The 17,368-nt window shown below is 42.1% G+C and overlaps 1 protein-coding gene across 1 annotated transcript; it reads left to right on the top strand.

Moving 5' to 3' along the window:
• Nucleotides 1-840: 840 nt before the first annotated feature.
• Nucleotides 841-15,370, top strand: TMEM30A (transmembrane protein 30A; the record flags this gene model as incomplete). The annotated part of the gene is made up of 7 exons (XM_082307158.1): nucleotides 841-1,116; nucleotides 6,737-6,853; nucleotides 7,540-7,647; nucleotides 8,746-8,833; nucleotides 9,307-9,450; nucleotides 11,174-11,380; nucleotides 13,212-15,370. 7 exons carry the CDS (start codon nucleotides 841-843, stop codon nucleotides 13,403-13,405), a joined length of 1,134 nt encoding a protein of 377 aa, XP_082163284.1. The 3' UTR covers nucleotides 13,406-15,370.
• Nucleotides 15,371-17,368: the final 1,998 nt, after the last annotated feature.

Here is a 17,368-nt window from a genome sequence, read left to right on the forward strand (position 1 = left end):
TCCAACGGACGCTGCCTTTGTCCAGCAACCCTCTTCTGATGGAGGGGGAAGACGAGGGGCGGTGGGCAGGGCTCCTCCCGCAGCACTGAGCGGGGTGACAGGGCTGCAGGCCCGCGGCTTCTCCGCCGGCCGGGCTGGCCTCGCCCCGGCCCCGGGCCGGCCTCGCCCCGGCCCCGGGCCACAGGGAGCCAGAGGGCCGCACCAGCGGTAGGAGGAGCGGGGCTTCGCGGCGAGGGGCCTGCGGGCCGGCTGGGACCGAACTGCCTCACCAGGCCCTGCGCCGCCGGAAGACGCCAAGGGAGGTGGAAAGTGACGCAGTGCTTTCCGCAGCGGCCTGACGGCACGGGCACAGGCACGGGCACGAGCACGAGGCCAGGCCGGGGCGGGGCGGGGCCCCGCAGCGGCACCGACCGCCCAGCGCGCTGTCAAGCACCGAGCGGCAGGAGCGGGAAGCGCGTGCGCGCACCTCTCGCCCGCCCGCGCGCCCAGGGCCGCTGCGCACGCGCCCTCGGGCGGGCGGAACGCGGCCACTCGCGCAGGCGCAGCCCGCGCTCCCCCGCGCCCGGGCGCCCCCCTTTCTGCGCACGCGCAGCTGCGTCGCGGCCGGTCGCTGGCGGTGGGGCGTGGCCGGAGGGGTGGGGGGTGTGGCGTCATCAGCCGCGCGCCTTTGCCGCGCTGTTCAGGTGCGCGCCCGCCCGCTTCCCTCCTGCCGCGGCCGAGCGCGCAGGCGCGGTGGGCGCCGGTCACGTGCCGCCCGGGGAGGCGGGGCTGGTTGCTGGTGTCGCCGGCGGCGCCGGTGTCAGCGCGCGGCGCCGGGCGGGGCGGGCCGGGGCCGGGGCCATGGCGGTGAACTACAGCGCGAAGGAGGAGGCGGACGGGCACCCCTCGGGCGGCGTCGGGGTGCCGGGCGGCGGGGCGGGGGGCGGCGCGGGCGGCGGCGGGGCCGTGAAGACCCGCAAGCCCGATAACACGGCGTTCAAGCAGCAGCGGCTGCCGGCCTGGCAGCCCATCCTGACGGCGGGCACGGTGCTGCCGGCCTTCTTCATCATCGGCCTCATCTTCATCCCCATCGGCATCGGCATCTTCGTCACCTCCAACAACATCCGCGAGTACGAGGTGCGCGGGGCGGGGGACGGGGACGCGGACGCAGGCCCCTCCCGCCGGCGGGGCGGGGGAGAGCGGCGGCCGGCGGCTGCCTGGGCCTGGCCGGCTCCTCCCCGGCCGCGGCGGGGCTGTGGAAGCCCCCGGAGGCCGCTGGGGGGGCGCCGGGCCGGGCGAGCGGTGCTGGGGATCGGCGACCCGCGGGCGGCTTGCGCCTCCTTGCGACATCTCGGGCCGCCGGTACTCGGCGGGAAGCGGGGGCGGCTGGCCTGGGCCCCGCGGCGGACGGGCGCCTCGCCCCGGCTGTCCCGGTCCCCCGCAGCCTTCGTGCCCTCTGCCAGAGCGCCTGTTCCTTACCCCGAGTAGGCGTTGAACTCGCAGAGCGGCCTGCGGGCGGATCGGAGCCCTCCCGTCAGCCTTGCCCGCCCTCCCGGGCAGCTTGGTGCCAGTCGTTCATCAGCACGGCCCGAGGCGAGTTTTGTTCTGGGTGGTGCGGAAAGCGTGTGCATCGTCCTTGGGATAGCGTGTGGCGATGGATTATCGAGCTGTCGTTTCAGGACAGAACTCTGTGCTGAACGTGTTGCCGTAATTCTTGCGTGCGCTGCTGATTTAACACTGCAGGTGCTCTGTGGGGGAGCAGGGTCTGCGGAGTAAACGTAGAAACAAAGATCGAAGAGGGTGGCTTTTTCTAATTATACTTACAAAAACCCGCGTCGTTTACATCTGATAATTAACCACACCGCTGCTGTGAAAAGTTGCTGAGGAGTAACTGAAAACTAAGCCATGTATCACGGCTAGGTCTGTTTGATAACAGAATCGCTTTGTGGTGTAAGGAAACAACCTGAAGGGCTTAGGGACAACCTTGAAAAGCAAACTGACGCCTATCATTACTTTTAGTGAGCTAATGCGACCAAGATTGATCGTAGGGAAAAAAAGGTGTAGTTGTTTGTTGGATTGCTATATTGGAGAATATTAATTTTTGTGGATCAAAGCATTCTAGTTATCAGAGTAAGCTGTCACTTCCAAATAAGTAGTGTTCAAGACAGTGGCTTGGCTAGTGGTAGCAATGTGGCAATGAAGCCCAATTAACAAAAGAAATCTTGAGGCAGACAGTGAATGGTATTGTATTTTCATATTTCTGCTAAAATGCAAAAAATGTTATAATAATAAGATTCATTTTCCTTTTATGTTAAGAACTAAAATTCCAGTTGAGGAGAAAAGCAGAAGTGAAAAAAAAACCAAACAGCTGAAGTGTATTTTGCAGTGTCCGAATGTTGTAGGCAAGCATATTTTTGAAAAGCAATGGCTTCTTGTTGCCGAGGTTTGAGGGTACGCAGAAAATTGACACAGGTGCTTCAGAGAAGATTGCCAAGTTGTCACGGGCATGTAGACTTTTGTCACGTTATAGTCGTATTTAAGGTAAATACAATCCCATGTGTTCAACAGGACATTCAATGGAGAGAAATAAAAAAAAAAAATCCTTGGTAACTGATTTTTTTGACAATTGCATTTAAAATAGCCATTTCTATAGTAAAGCAATACAACGTCTTAGATCATAATGATTGTAAGGTAAATATAATTGGATAAATATAGCTCCCTTTTTTTCATTATGACTGGATCTGCACTGATCCATAGGGACAGGAAATGTATCAGTTTCATGAGTCAAAAAATGTAAGCGACTCCTTTTCCCTATATTGTTGCTGTGTGCATATACAGAATTTTTATGTACTGTTGTTGCTTAGCAGCTCAGTCATGTACTCCTAATAAGTTCCAGTAGGAGCCAAAATCTAGATGTTCCCACCTAACGTGCAATGTGTAAATCCATAGGTGAGCTGGGAGCATGACTGATGCTGCCCTGTGCAATCAGAGTGCATATATATAAAGCAGTAGTAGCCATCTATATTTGGAAACCAGTTGGCGGGTGCTGGCCTTCCACTCTTTCTAATTTTAAGATATTCAAGACGAGAAAGGGGTTGGTTGCTTGGTTTGTTTTACTGCGTGGGTTCAGACTTGTGTCATCCACCTCACATGAAGCTCTCCCAAGTCAGATCATTAGGCTTTCGTGAGGACAGGAGGGACAGAGTTCTTGGCTTCTGAGATCAGACAGTCGGGGTACGCAGGTAAGAATGGGGGAACTTGGGTTCTGTTCTCTGATCCTGATGCGTGTTGTATCAAATGTTATAATGCAGAAATTCTGCAAGTGAGATTATCACTCTAAAGGCAGTTGAATTTTTGAGGGGAAAAAAAAAAATGTTTAAATCAAAAAAGGCTTTACCATTCCAGCAACAAAACATAGATGAAGCATTTTACAGACCAGCATTTGGGCTCTAAACACCAGTGAGGGATGCAGTTGAAGACACTGCTATCACCTATATGCACGGCTGAGATACGACCCTGCTTAGTATGCTGGCTTTTGTTAGTAACCTCCAAATGTTACTCACAAATAGCTGTAAATTTAGCTCTGGGAGACAAGACATCTAGAAGCTAGGTGCAGTGACTAAGCTCTTTTAAAAATGTAATCGGGGGAGGAAGCAGAGGTAGTTATTTACACCCACCTCCTAGACAATAGCATACTTGTTAAGTATGTGTGCGTGTATATATATATATATATAGTTGCCTGTAAACTTAGTGTATTGGAATCGAATAGGATGTATAATTTATGCCCCTGAAATACATATTTGTGTACAGTTCAAATCACCCTTTACTGGAACTAGATATTGCAGCCATCAGTATCTCTGTGAACTGTGCTGTTCTCATACAGGTGCAAGGGCTGAGCAGCAAAATGTAGCTTTTCCATTGATTTCCTTTATAAGCTCTCTTGAATTCAAATCTGGCAGATTTCCAACAGCTTAAGTGTACTAGAATTATAGGGTTTTTGTGTTGTTCTCTAGCACTTTCTCACTGTTTCAAAGGGTACAAACAGCCATTTATCTTGGGTCTATCATGATAATAGCTCATTTGGGTGGAAAATGAGAATCAGCTGTGTAAATGTGTCTTTTTGCCCTGTTATTAAAGGGTGAAAGAGTTCTGTATTTCCTGATTTTTTTTTTTTTTTTTAGAGTGGATAAGAAGCATTGGCAGAGCATATTAAAATGTGACAAAAATTGAGGAATATCCAAAACATTAATTGTGTAGGAAAGAGATCTTTGTGCTCTGACTGCTGCTGTGAAATGCATAATTGTAGTTAAGAAGCCAGAGAGACTTTAAGGCATGACTAGGAATGAAGAACTGAAAGAAAGTAGATTATCGTTGCATACATCTTCAGTGTTGTGTGCCGTTCCAGTAGCCCCGTCTCAAAAATAATACAGAACTTAATAAAATCTACAGAGAGGGATAGCAAAGAGGACCGGAGTTATGGGGTGCCTTTTGTACAAGAAGTGGCCAAGCAGAGTAGGATAAATGTGTAACAGCGCATGAAGTGTACAAAGTCATAAATGGCTTGGAGAATATGTATATGCAATAGTTATGTTATTTCTACGCTGCAGTAACGTAAATCAACTGAGAAGGACATCAACAGCCTGAAAAGCCATTGGTGCCGGATAACTTGGATATAGCCAGCGTCCTTAGATGAGAGGTTGTTGGGAAGGGCTCGCTCTGCGTGGGTTTGTCACGCTCAGCTGCTGGCCGGTCCCCGGGGCAGAACGCTGGGTCAGGCGGGTTCCTGCTGTGGACCCCGAAGTCAGTCCTTCACTTCTCAAAGTCCTCGTTTCGTTATTTTGTCAAGAGGCGAAGACAGATACCTCTATCCCTTTAGTTAAGCTATCTGTTGAATGTAACCTGAAAATGTGGATGCAGAAAAAACCCACTTGTGTTGGCAGTTACTGTACAGGAAAGCTCCTGGGTAGCATTGAAGCTGATAGTGGTCAAAAGCATGGTTCTGTTTCAATACACATCAATTTCATGCTCCACAGAATTCAGTCAATTATGCTTTTAAAAGTGAAGTCTTTAGATCTTTTGCAACCTTAGAGTATTTGAGTTTTGTTCTTGATCTAAAACTTCTCCACGCGCTGAAGAACTAGCCCAGCACATGGAGATTTAAATTCTTTCTAAAGGAAATGCTTAAGATTACTTTAGCAGGAAAAAGAAAAAACCCGCCAAGTTAGCCTTGAACAAATGAGCTGCGTTGTTTGTTGAGAGCAGTGGTGGTCTGTCTGTCTGTCTGCTGTAGCTAAACAGAGCTGTTCATGACTGCTGCAGTAGTGCTGTTTCTAGAGCAGCATAAACTCAGTATCTCATTCAGCAAAGGAAGCAAAGATTATGTGATCCTCCCTCTCTCTGCCAGCTAATAGCTTCTGAAGCTGACTCGTTTCGGCTAGGCTCGTTAGGGTGCAGGTCTCATCTGTTAGAAATCTGGCAGCGCAGCAGATACCAGTAAAGGTGCTGAGGGAAGGGCTGCAGCTTAATAGATACAGAAGAAATCATCGGAAGAGAGACCTTGAAGAAGATCCAGAGGAAAACAGGCTTCAGTTGTTCCCTGAACCTTGAAACCGCGTGTTTGTTTTAGCTAACCTTAATATAGATAGTAGGACAGATGATAAATCATCCTAATTCTTGATGATGCGTTTCACTACAAGCCTAAGTCAGGGCAAACCATTTGCAGCAGTCTTTCACAAAAGTATATAGGCATTGTAGTTCAAATGATACTGCTGTTTAGCAGTTTCTTGCCGTAACGTGTATGTTGCACCAATCCGACTGTAAATTCTAAATAGGAATTTCACAGTAAGCGTAGAAATACATAGTTTATAGGCAGATGGAAGCTTTCTCCTGCTACGCTTGGAGCTAGCCTGCTGGGGCCAAGCTGATTATTTCCTGCCATTCACGTGCTGGCGCTCTCCAGGAGGGAGGGCTGATGCGGGCAAGCAGCTTCAGTTGGCTTGGGCCGTAGGGTGAGCTCGGGGCCGCTCAGGATATGTTATGCATACTGTTCGGGTAGCCTCGGTGTGCAGATTTCAAATACTTTTTTTTTTTTTTTTTTTTGAGCTACGCTATTAAAGACAGATGATACTGTATAAGCCAAACTAACACTGATCATCTTTCTTGTCCATCTACTGGTATTTTCCTGTTCCTGGCAAAACAGTATTAGTGTCTTTGTCTTCCCTATTTTAGGAGAGTTCTTGGGCATTAAGTGATTCTTTATTTATTTATTTTAATCTTCTGACTAATTAGATGGCCGAAAATGGGCAGCAAAGCAAGTTTTCTTATGCGAAACTCTTTTATTAAAAATCCAGATAAACTTTCACAAATTTAATCTCTGGAAAGCATGTAAAATCTGAGCTCTGCTTGTTATATTTTATATTGTGTGTGTGTGTGTGTGTGTGTGTGTGTGTTTGGAAACATCATGTTGTCTGGAGTATCTGCTGCTTGTGTTTTGGTGTGTTTTTTCTTTTTTTTATTCCCTCAGCAGTAATGGCCTACCTCAGTGTTAAATTTGTTTGAGGCTGAAATTGAGCATATAGACAGTCACAAAATCATTTGTATTGGGAGGGACCTTTTGAGATCACGAGATAGGTCTGAATGGGCTTTTGGAGTTGAGGTATAAGACGACTGCAAAATAAATGCAATGTCAACTTTCTGGTTTATTAGTCAATTTTCTTTACTCTCCCATTGTAAATTAATGACTTTTTTTCTGTTATAGATTGACTACACAGGAACAGAGCCTTCTAGTCCGTGCAACAAATGTTTAAATGTTTCCTGGGACAGCACGCCACCTTGTACCTGCACCATCAATTTCACACTGGAACATTCATTTGAGGTATGCTGTCCTGTATACAAAGTGAAATTAGAACAGTTTATATGGCTTATTTCATAATTGATAGGACAGCTGTATCACTTAAGTCTTAATTTTTTTTTTCTTCTGTTTTAAAGGATTATTTCTAGTTGTCGTATGAACTTGGATCTCATTTTTGTGTATCTTTTCAGTAGCAGGGATGAGATGGTTTTTAATGCCTCTGTTTGTCTGCATATGTATAACATTAAGTGGAATGCTTGTGTTTTACACATTTAGATTTACCGTATGTGTCATATAGCTGGCAAGTAGATCAGCTATTCCTGTATGATTTAAAAAAAAAACCAAACAGTTCAACAAGAATTGGAAATACCAGATAAGTGCTTTCTGACAAATTAGAGGCAAATGAGGCTTATGTGCTTAACATCAGACAAGATAGGTGTTGGAATTAGTGCTGGTGAATATCATTCTGATAGTTTATGCCATGTGGATACTGTTTGACTTCAGGATGCCAGCTTATGTTAGGATAGTACTCTGTGTACTCAGTGTGAAGACAGGATTGAGGCGCCTTCTTTATGAAAGTTGCTGTAAAGTAAACACAGATTTTAAGAGGTTAAAATTTAAGCTTTATGTCAATTAGTGTGTTCATATGTTTTATTGATCTGTTCTTTGTGTGAATGAAAACCCCTCTGACCGCATCTTGCTTCTTGTAGAGCAATGTATTCATGTATTATGGACTTTCCAACTTCTACCAAAACCATCGTCGTTATGTGAAATCTCGAGATGACAGCCAGCTGAATGGAGATAACAGTTCACTACTTGTAGGTATTCCTGCTTGGATATTAATAACCAACTAACTTCTGACTATTGCATGAATCGTCTCATAGCTGAGTATTTAGTTTAAAAATAATGAGGTACTAGAGTTTTTGTATAACAGAAAACAACCATTAGGAATTCATATTTTGTTTACAGAAAATAACTGTGTAAAACACTGTAAAATGTCATGTCAGTCATTTCATTAAGTGGACAGCAATGCAGTACTTCGATCACTTCTCAAATTGGAATAGTTTTAAACTGTCTTGTTATCTTCAGTCAGTAGTATCTATCTGTATCCATTTTGTCTGAAGTTTTCATTTTCAGTATAAAATAATATTCGGTTACCTAGCGCTTGGTTTGGATATTGCAGCTAAGTGCACCTGTTTTTGTAGACCCTGGTTCAATATTGAACATCAGCAATATTGGAAAATATCAGTACTGTGTATTCTGTTCAAGCCACTCTGTAATGTTTAGGGCCAGACCTCTCCTTTCCCTGATTTTTATGAGGAGTTGAAATACAGTTCGGTTCTTGCTCCAGCATGATTCTCCCTTTTTACCCCTAAGCTTTAAAAAAGGGGAGAGTTTCAGGAGGGTACATCTGATGACTGACACAGGGTTTTTGGGGGGGCTTTTTCTGCTTGCATTTTTGGCATCCTGTTGGAGCCTTGCAACCTTTTGCATTTTATGTTATGTTTGGTTTCTTTTTATAGTTTTATATTCTATAACACTGATGCATACTTAAAAAAAAAAACCTTTAGTAAAGGAATGCTTGAGTATTTCATGTTGGAAAACTGTTTCTATTAAAAGATAAAAGAAAAAAAAATTCTAATAGCTTCCAAAAAAAGCCTTATTTTTAGTATATGACCATGATGGGATTCTGACTTTATTCATGTTTTATTTAGATTTTATTCCTGCTTGTGAAAGAAAAATCAATCATGCCAACTAGTACTGAATGCTGAAGTGTTTGTAAATAACCTGATTTATGAAAAGATTATTTTGTGCTACATTTAAAATGTGCACATTATTGAGGTACCATAGCAAAAAACGGGTTAGTTGGATAAACTAGCACAGACTCATCTGCCTTTTTTCTTTCTAACCATCAGAATCCAAGTAAGGAATGTGAGCCTTACCGCACAAATGAGGACAAACCCATTGCTCCTTGTGGAGCTATTGCCAACAGTATGTTTAATGGTATGGTAACACAATTTTAAGTTATCACTTAGATGTCTTTGTGATCCAGTGTATGTTCTGTATTGTGTTGCAAATTGTTCTGAGTAAAGACATCACGGGCTTTTTTGTTTTAAATTAACATATTTTCATTGTTCAGAATAAAATAAATATGTTGTGTTGGACTGCTGTTGCTTTTTTCAAAATCGCTATCAGAATTAATTTAATCTGATAGCGTACAAAGGATGGAAATACCTGTTGTGAGAAGCAGTTACTGCTGTGGAGTAGACATATAGATATCATATATGGATAATATGCTGCTATCTAACATACATTAATTCTTACAGAACAGCTTGTGATTGTGGCAGGCAGGTAATAAATGCTGTGCCCAGTTTTTTGTTTTGTTTCTCCTGGAGGTAACTGTTTCACTGCCTATCAGGATCATCTGTCTAATGAAAGTTTTGTCAGCTGGTTTTCTAATTTGATTTTCTCCTTAGATACATTGGAATTATACCGCATTGATAATGACACAAGGACTCCTATTACTTTGATTAAAAAAGGCATTGCGTGGTGGACAGATAAAAATGTAAAGTTCAGGAATCCTACGGGAGATGGAAATAATTTAACTGCGCTTTTCCAAGGTAAAAAAAATGTGAAATTTTAAGAAGAATAAAACACTTCAAACACATTTTGATTCGAGTGAATTTTACCTCACTGACAACATTTTAGTGAACATGCTAATTAAAAATATTGTGGTTTTCTGAAGAAATCCAAGCTAAAGACTACTCTGCTATCTAGAAAGGTTCTCTTTAAATAATGAAAGCTGTAAATTTCATGTGAATGTGTTTGGATTTTAACTTTGCTGTAATCATTAATGCTTTTTTTAATTTCTGATTTTTTTTTCACTTTGAATACTGAGAAAAGCCTAATACGTGCGCTGCTGTTGTGGCTTAACCCTGGCTGGCAGTTAAGCACCACGCAGCTGCTCACTAACACCCTCTCCCCCTCAGTGGGATGGAGGGGAGAGAATCGGAAGGGTAAAAGTGAGAAAACTTGTGGGTCGAGATAAAGACAATCTAGTAATTTAAAAAAAAAAAAAAAAAAAAAGGGAAAAAAAAAAACAAACCACACCAACAAAGAGAGAGGAAAATAAAACCCAGGAAAAACCAAGTAATGCAAAAGAAAACTATTGCTCGCCGCCAACCAACCAGTGCCCAGCCAGCCTCCAAGCAATGGCAGCCCCCGCCAACCCCCACCTGCCCAGTTTTATTGCTGAGCATGACGTCATACGGTATAGAATATCCCTTTGGGCAGCTGGGGTCGGCTGTCCCAGCTGTGCACCCCCAGCCTGCTTGCTGGTGGGGCAGTCTGAGGAGCAGAAGCGGCCTTGAGGCTGCGTAAGCGCTGTCCAACAATAAATAAAACAGCGGTGTGTTATCAACACTGTTTTCATCACAAATCCAAAACATAGCAGGATACAAGCTACTATGAAGACATTTAACTCTGTCCCAGCCCAAAACCAGTACAACTGCTATAATGCTTGGATTTAACTTGAAAAGAAATCCTGCAGTTGTTTAATCAAACTCTTCATATGGGAGTTTTCATTTAAATGCTTCTACTGGTAGATTGTGCAAAGTTTTCTAAAAACCTGATTCTTTTTTTTGATTAGAAGTGACTGATTTCTCTCATTTGTTAGGTTAAATACAGTTTGGTAAATCAAAGTTTTCTATGGCTGAAAATAATCTTCCTCAGGGCTCTAAGGTGTGTCTGTGTGTTTATGCAAGGTGTATAATAATTTCAGGTTTAACCTGATGCAGGTTTCTTGCTTAGTCACAGCCAAATTGCATGTTACCAATGTGATGCTACCCTTGCGAAAACAGATACCTTACCCTAATACAGTGTAGAATTTTATTTCCAATAAAATAAGCAAAAGCATTAGTATGGCATCGTCTAAAATATTATACATAATTTTATTTGCTTGTGGTCCAGGAAGTGGTAGTCAAACTCTTTTAACAAGTGAGCAGAGGAGCTATCATCATAATGGAGAACTGTCTCACTAAGGTAGAGTAATGTTTTGAGATGAGACTTCCTAGCTATATAAATGTGTAGGGGAGGCAAATTTGTTTAAACAAATGGGCAGTGCTGTCATGAGAATAAATGGATATGCACTGCTATTTAAGCTGCAAAATAAAAAGTTGTTAAACAGCCCAGTGTCTTGCAACAGCAGTGAGCCAACCTGTCTGTTCATACTGTTTAGAAGTTACTATGTTTTTCTGTGATATTAGAAGGAATTTTGATAAGCCGGTGTGTTACTTAGTCCTGTATTTGAAATATGTTATTGTTGTTATTTTTGTTTAATCCTAGGCACAACAAAACCTGTGAACTGGCCCAAGCCAGTGTATATGCTGGACTCGGAGCCTGACAACAATGGCTTTATCAATGAAGACTTCATTGTGTGGATGCGTACTGCTGCTCTGCCAACATTTCGCAAGCTGTATCGTCTCATTGAAAGGAAGAATAATTTGCAGCCTACCTTACAGGCTGGGAAATATTCTTTGGATATCACGTACAGTATCCTTTGAAAAAAAAACTTTGAAACCTGCTAAGGACCTTAGCTGGATTACACAGGCATATATTTGTGCAAGTTCAAATTGAACTAGTCTTTTTTTCTTACCGTCTCTAAAAAAAGATGGTATTGAGCTGTGGTTGAAAACTGGTAGTGAGACTTGGGTAGAATAATTACCATCTTGTACTTCTGTGCAAGTTTTTAATAGCATTAACTTGTGTGTGGCCTGTTAGAATGTGAAATCCAGTCCAGTTTTTAAGCTTCATAAATGAAATGACTGGGTTAGACTTACACTCTTTAATGTAAGTTCAGATTTAATCATAACATTCTTAAACTATTTTGTAGTTCATATAAAACTGCATTCATATAAAACTACATTTTTTAAGCAGGATGAAAACATTCAGTTCAGTTTAAAAAAAAAAATCAGCTCTTTAGTGGAGGCCTTTGTGAGGAGATAATGGAAATGTTAATCCTAGGGAAGATTTCAGTGTAGAATTTACCCAGTAGGCACATTTTGGAGGACATGAGTGTCTTCTCTGTACACTTAACTTGAATTCTTACAGGTGTATGGTCAGCCTTATTCACTTTTTTCTCACACATCTTGTTCGTGTTTATGGTGGCTTGCAGTCCCCAATAGCTGCCTCATGTGGGACAGAGGCTAAAGTCTATGGATGGGAGCGTTTCCATCTGATAATTCTTGGGCAGACGGTCTGCATTTTGGCTGACAGGAAGATACTTGAGCATAGTTCAGGAGATGCTTAGCCTTCAGGTGAACTGATAAGCCTTCTTGAGATCCGTTAACTGGCCTAAGTAACAGTTAGCCAGGCTCTAGTTTCCGCAAAATACTATGTATGCGCACGCTTTATCTACCCTTGATAACGTGGCCAATTTGCAGTGTGCGTTTTTACTCATCAGTGTACGCACTACCAATTCTTTGATGCCTTCCTGTGCTTTCCTATGGACTCTTAATTACTGCTTTGACACTGAAGGGTATGGAATATCTGGGAGAGACATTTCTCATGGGTGCAGGAATTAACATTCATTCAGGAGTTCAGGGCCTGCTTTGGGCCCTTCTGCAGCTCCGTGTATTGTTGTCAGATTATTCTCTACTTGTAGTCTTGCTCCAGAGCAGCCTGCTCTGCTGTGCAATTACTCAAACCTGTGTATAAAATGAAATGAGTAGCTTTGTAGTGAGACGGAAATCAGATTGCTTGGGTGGTGTAAAGGAACTGAGAGAAGCACAGGAAAAAGGAAAGAACAGAGGTAGCTGGTAGCTTAGAAACTTTAACTTCAGGGTGTAATGACAATATGTAATCGAGCTCAGAGTGACTTTGGAGGTCAGAAAAATGCCAGAGCTGTGGATCAGGTGGGGAGGTATGTCGTTCTATTTTGGACAAACTAAAGGCTAGGTAGAAGTGCAGGAGACTAGAGGAGGAGGGTTGTCATAGTTACCAAATTCTTAAAATTCGAAAGCACTTAATGATCATTTTTAAATAGCTACTGCAGTATTTTCCTTTGCAAAACTACGGGGAGTGCATATAAAACTGAATGAACATAAAGTCACTAAGAAAAATTTTGTACTAAAATACATTCAAGAATTAAAATTCAGATTTCCCTCATTTTATTGAAGCTGCTTTCAAAAACCCACAAAATCGTGCATTTACTCTTCCCTTAAAAAGTGGTTAACATCTCCCAAAGTGGCTATTTGCACTTCCAATACTCAAAGGCGGCAATTTGTGTTTGGAACCTGAGTGAAATGTTCCCAAATTTTAATTGGCCTGACCATATAAAGCTAGATTTGGAAATGTGCTTCTTATTTTCCTATACATTTTTCAGATTATCCTGTACACAGTTTTGATGGACGAAAAAGAATGATCCTAAGCACCATCTCGTGGATGGGAGGCAAAAATCCCTTTCTGGGAATTGCTTACATCACTGTTGGGTCCATATGCTTCTTCTTAGGAGTTGTATTGCTGATCATCCATCACAAATATGGAAATCGAAACACTAGTGCAGACATTCCCAATTAATCTTGCATTCTGAAAACAAATGTACTGCATGTGCATCGAGGCCAGTCCAGGACGGACCCAGTTTTTGAAAGATAAATCTCTGCTTCTGTCACTTCTGAGACTGGGTACATAATTTTTATCTAAAGCTCCTCTTTCCCATACTGTGGATTAACTCTTGAAAATGACGGGTATACAATTAGCTACATTGATTGTATCTCTGCCTACGTCAGAAACAATTTTTCTGATATTTGCCTCTAACTGGGCAGGCCACACGATGCATATAGCTCCTGTTCCCTTGATGCATCTGCTGCTTGTTCATGTGCTGTGTAATGTCGGTATGATTCAGTACATTTAGACTGTGTGGAGAAAGACTGTTATAAGATACTGTAAATCGTTAACTTTCTGGAGTTCAGGTGTCAGTGCTGTTGAAAAGTCAAGTCTTAAATGTTTTTTTCAATTTACTGTCTTGTGTGCATGGGCTCTTACATTTCTTGCTGAGATTTTAATATATTTATATAAGTTGTTAAATATTTTTCCTGTGTCCTACCCACCTCTGTTATGTTAAATCCTTTAAGTGCTGTGTAAATTTCAGCACTCTGGATTCTTTGTATATTTACAATATATGTGCCTGGCCAGTAAACTAGCATCCTATGAAGATACCAGAAAACCTATTTGTTAATTATCTGTATCAGTCCCTTTTAAAGTTTCTTCTAAATTGAGAAATGTATGTTGCAGGCAGAATCTGCTTTCTTCTAATTTTCTTTGCTTTAAGTCGCATCCAATACTAGTTTACCTATTCTGCTTGCTGGTTTTGCTTTCTATGAGCAGCTCCAAGCGTTAATCAAGAAGAACCTAAAATGTTTTTCCATTCCTTTTACTGGAGGAGTTTCCTAATTTTTTTGAGGCATACGTATTCTGAGCAGGCTTTGTTGTAAAGGAATTGTAATACACTTTTTCCTTATTTGGAGTGAACACCACATTAAATTTTTGTGGTTTTAAGATAGTAAACTATAGAAATTCAAAAGTTGAGATGGCAGTAGCCTCTTTTCATTGAAGTGCAGGTTGAGCTTGCTGTGAAACCTAATTTAAATGTTGCATTAGAAGCTGTGTGCGGGTTAGTGTCTTAAATCAAATTACAGAAGCATTCACTTTTAGGTTAATTCAAAGTTAACTGTAACCTGTAAAATATTACTTTTTGGTGACTTTTTTTTAGACGATGCACAGAAATTGTAATGTATATGGTGGAGATCACTTTATATGCAACTAGCTTGATAAAATATTGATTATATTAAAAAAGACCTAATAAATTCTGCAAACCATTTAATAAGAGATTTTATTTTGTTCTTGAACATGCATTTATTTTCATCTGGATGAAAAGGCGTATTCTCATGAACTGTGAATGCAGTTTAAGTGAGTTGTATTTCTGGGATTGCATATTTTTTACACGAAGTTGTTTATTCATGGTCCAGTAGCTTAATCTATAGCCAGCTTCTAACAACGCTATTAATTTATCACATAAACACATGACTGTTTTTACTGAATTACTTGTGTAATCTTTTTAAGCTAGCAGTTTAAGTGTGTAAGTCAGTATAAACTGTGGAATGAGGCAATGTTTCCAGTGTGCTAGCTTTCTGGAACTCCATATAATAATTTGTTTGCTTAGTACAGTGTGGCAGCACAGGACTTTAAATAGTCAAACTATGTTAAGATTTCATTTAGTGTTGTATCTATATTGCTGGAATTATAGAATAAGGTATGTACCTTTGTGTATTGCAAGGCAGAAAACTCGCACAAAATGTTAAACTGGCTTTCATCTGTAGAGTAGTTGCTAGTCCAAAATGTAGTAAGGGGACGTCTCCCAATTACTGGTTATTAAAATAGTTTGATTTTTAAACTTTTGTGTTTGTCACTTGAAATGCAAATACGTTCTGCTTCATTCAAAATGCCTATCTTTTTTCAAGTAGTAAATGCTGCTTTTTGGGCTGTGTTCAGAATTTAAAACAAAGTATTTTTCTATCTTTACCTTAAGATAGTTTTCAATGCCTTACCTTTTTTCTACTAGCTATTGGTGTCTGTGCTTCTTTCATCTTCTTAATGAAGTGCACCAGGGTGAGAATTACTGTCTGGTTTTTGTTACAATTCGGCGTTTTCTCTGAGAGCCTGTAGCAGTAAATACCTGACAGCCAGTGTGCCTGAGGAGCTTAAAATGCTTATAAGAGCTTAAAATGTTAGGTCAAACATGTAAACTCTTCCTTCACTCATGCTCGTTTGTCTTGATGTCATGTTGATAACTATGGAGATCCTTGGATTTTGTATTCCTTACAAGTTGCCCATATGTCGTGTGTTCAGGGATGAAACCACGGCGTCCCTGTCTGGCACGTCTCAGGGCAGTGTCACTGTCCTGGTGTTCAGTGTCGTCTGTTGAATTGGGATTCGACCACCTGCGACCTGGTTCTTCAGTGGTGTCCTTCAGAGGTATTCGCCACCAGGGTTCAGAAATACAAAGAGCAATGCCCCTGGTTTCTGAGTGCCCGTTAGGCACTACCCGAGTCTTATCCACCTGAGGCAGTGCCCAAAGTGGGAGAGATTATAAGCTTTCTGGAGGCTGCTGCTGTTACGAGGGTCTGCTTCGGAACGAATTTCGTGGCGAGAGTAATTTGGGAAACCAGGATATGTCCCTGTCCTACGCAAGAGCTCTTCAAACAAATTCTCTAGTGTGAGACCAACTTCATTCTGGTTTCTTGTAAAAAAGCCTACATCCCTGTAACAAAGCAGATCGTCAACTCGGGTATTTTTTTAACTGCATCAGGCTATTTGGGGAGCTGTCGATTGTGCTCTGCTGAGTCAGAGGGAAGAGTTACCAGCTTATAACAAATGCGAAGGATCCTTTACGGCCGTTGCCTCCCAAGGTCATAGTGGTGCTGAAACTGGGTTGTCAGCCGCGTGGTTTAATTATGAATGTTAAACCTTGCAGAATGCAAACGTTGTCTTTTTTATAGAAATCTCTGTGGGAGAAAAGGCCGTGACAATCTAGGGTCAAGTAACGTCTGCAAGCGTACATTATCTGCTTGAATCCATCAAATAGAGCAATGAATGTGGCTGGCGTTTGGATTGGATTCACAGGAAGCGTTACTGCCTGCACCTTTCTCTCAGATGCCCTATTTGCAGTGGGAAAATAAGGGTTACAACACCTGTAGACAGACAGATGTCTGAGCCTGAGTTGAAGTGAGTGTCTGGTGGAAAAAATGTGACTAAGCCTAAAGCAGAATGTACCTACAGTTACTTTCAAAAAAAAAAAAAAAGTCACTGATTGGAATGCAATCCCTGAAGACTAAGAACAAGGTATAACCATAGAATAATCTGGAAGCACTGCAAATGATTCTGATCCTCAAAGTTCCCGTGACAAAAATACGGTTTTTGATATTGCCTGAAAATTTGTGATCTACCCTTGGTACTGCATAGGTTTTGTTTTTTCTAGAAGTTCGATATTTGTGTTACCTGGGTTTGTTCCCTAACTAGCTATGGTGAGCGAGAAAGGAAGAGGGCAACAATGCTAAGGCCTTCAGGAAGGTCTGCAATATTGATCTTAAAACCAAGCCAGTCCCATGAAGGTTTTGTATTGACCTAGTCAGTGAGTTTTAAAAAAACAAACAAACAAAACCCTAAAAAAACACAACCGAAAAACCAAACACAAAAAAACCCGAACACCCCATAATGTTCCACATGTCTAATACTTGTCTGTATTGAACAGCCTGCCAAAAATTTCCGCTTTCAAAGGAGGAGAAAAAAATGTGAAAATGTAAGCCAATTTGATTCCTGCTCTCTCCATCGCAACGTGGCTAGTTTATGGAAGAGGCTGCTTCTAGCAGTGTGAAAATGGACTCTGAGGTAGAAAGCCCAGTTGTAAAAAGTTCTTTTTCTGTAGTAGTACTATGAAGCTCCTCAGATCAGCAGAAGTATTTTCATGTAAAAATAGCCGATGTT

This window comes from Platalea leucorodia, assembly GCF_965183815.1.
Source record: "Platalea leucorodia genome assembly, chromosome: 3".
Taxonomy (NCBI): domain Eukaryota; kingdom Metazoa; phylum Chordata; class Aves; order Pelecaniformes; family Threskiornithidae; genus Platalea; species Platalea leucorodia.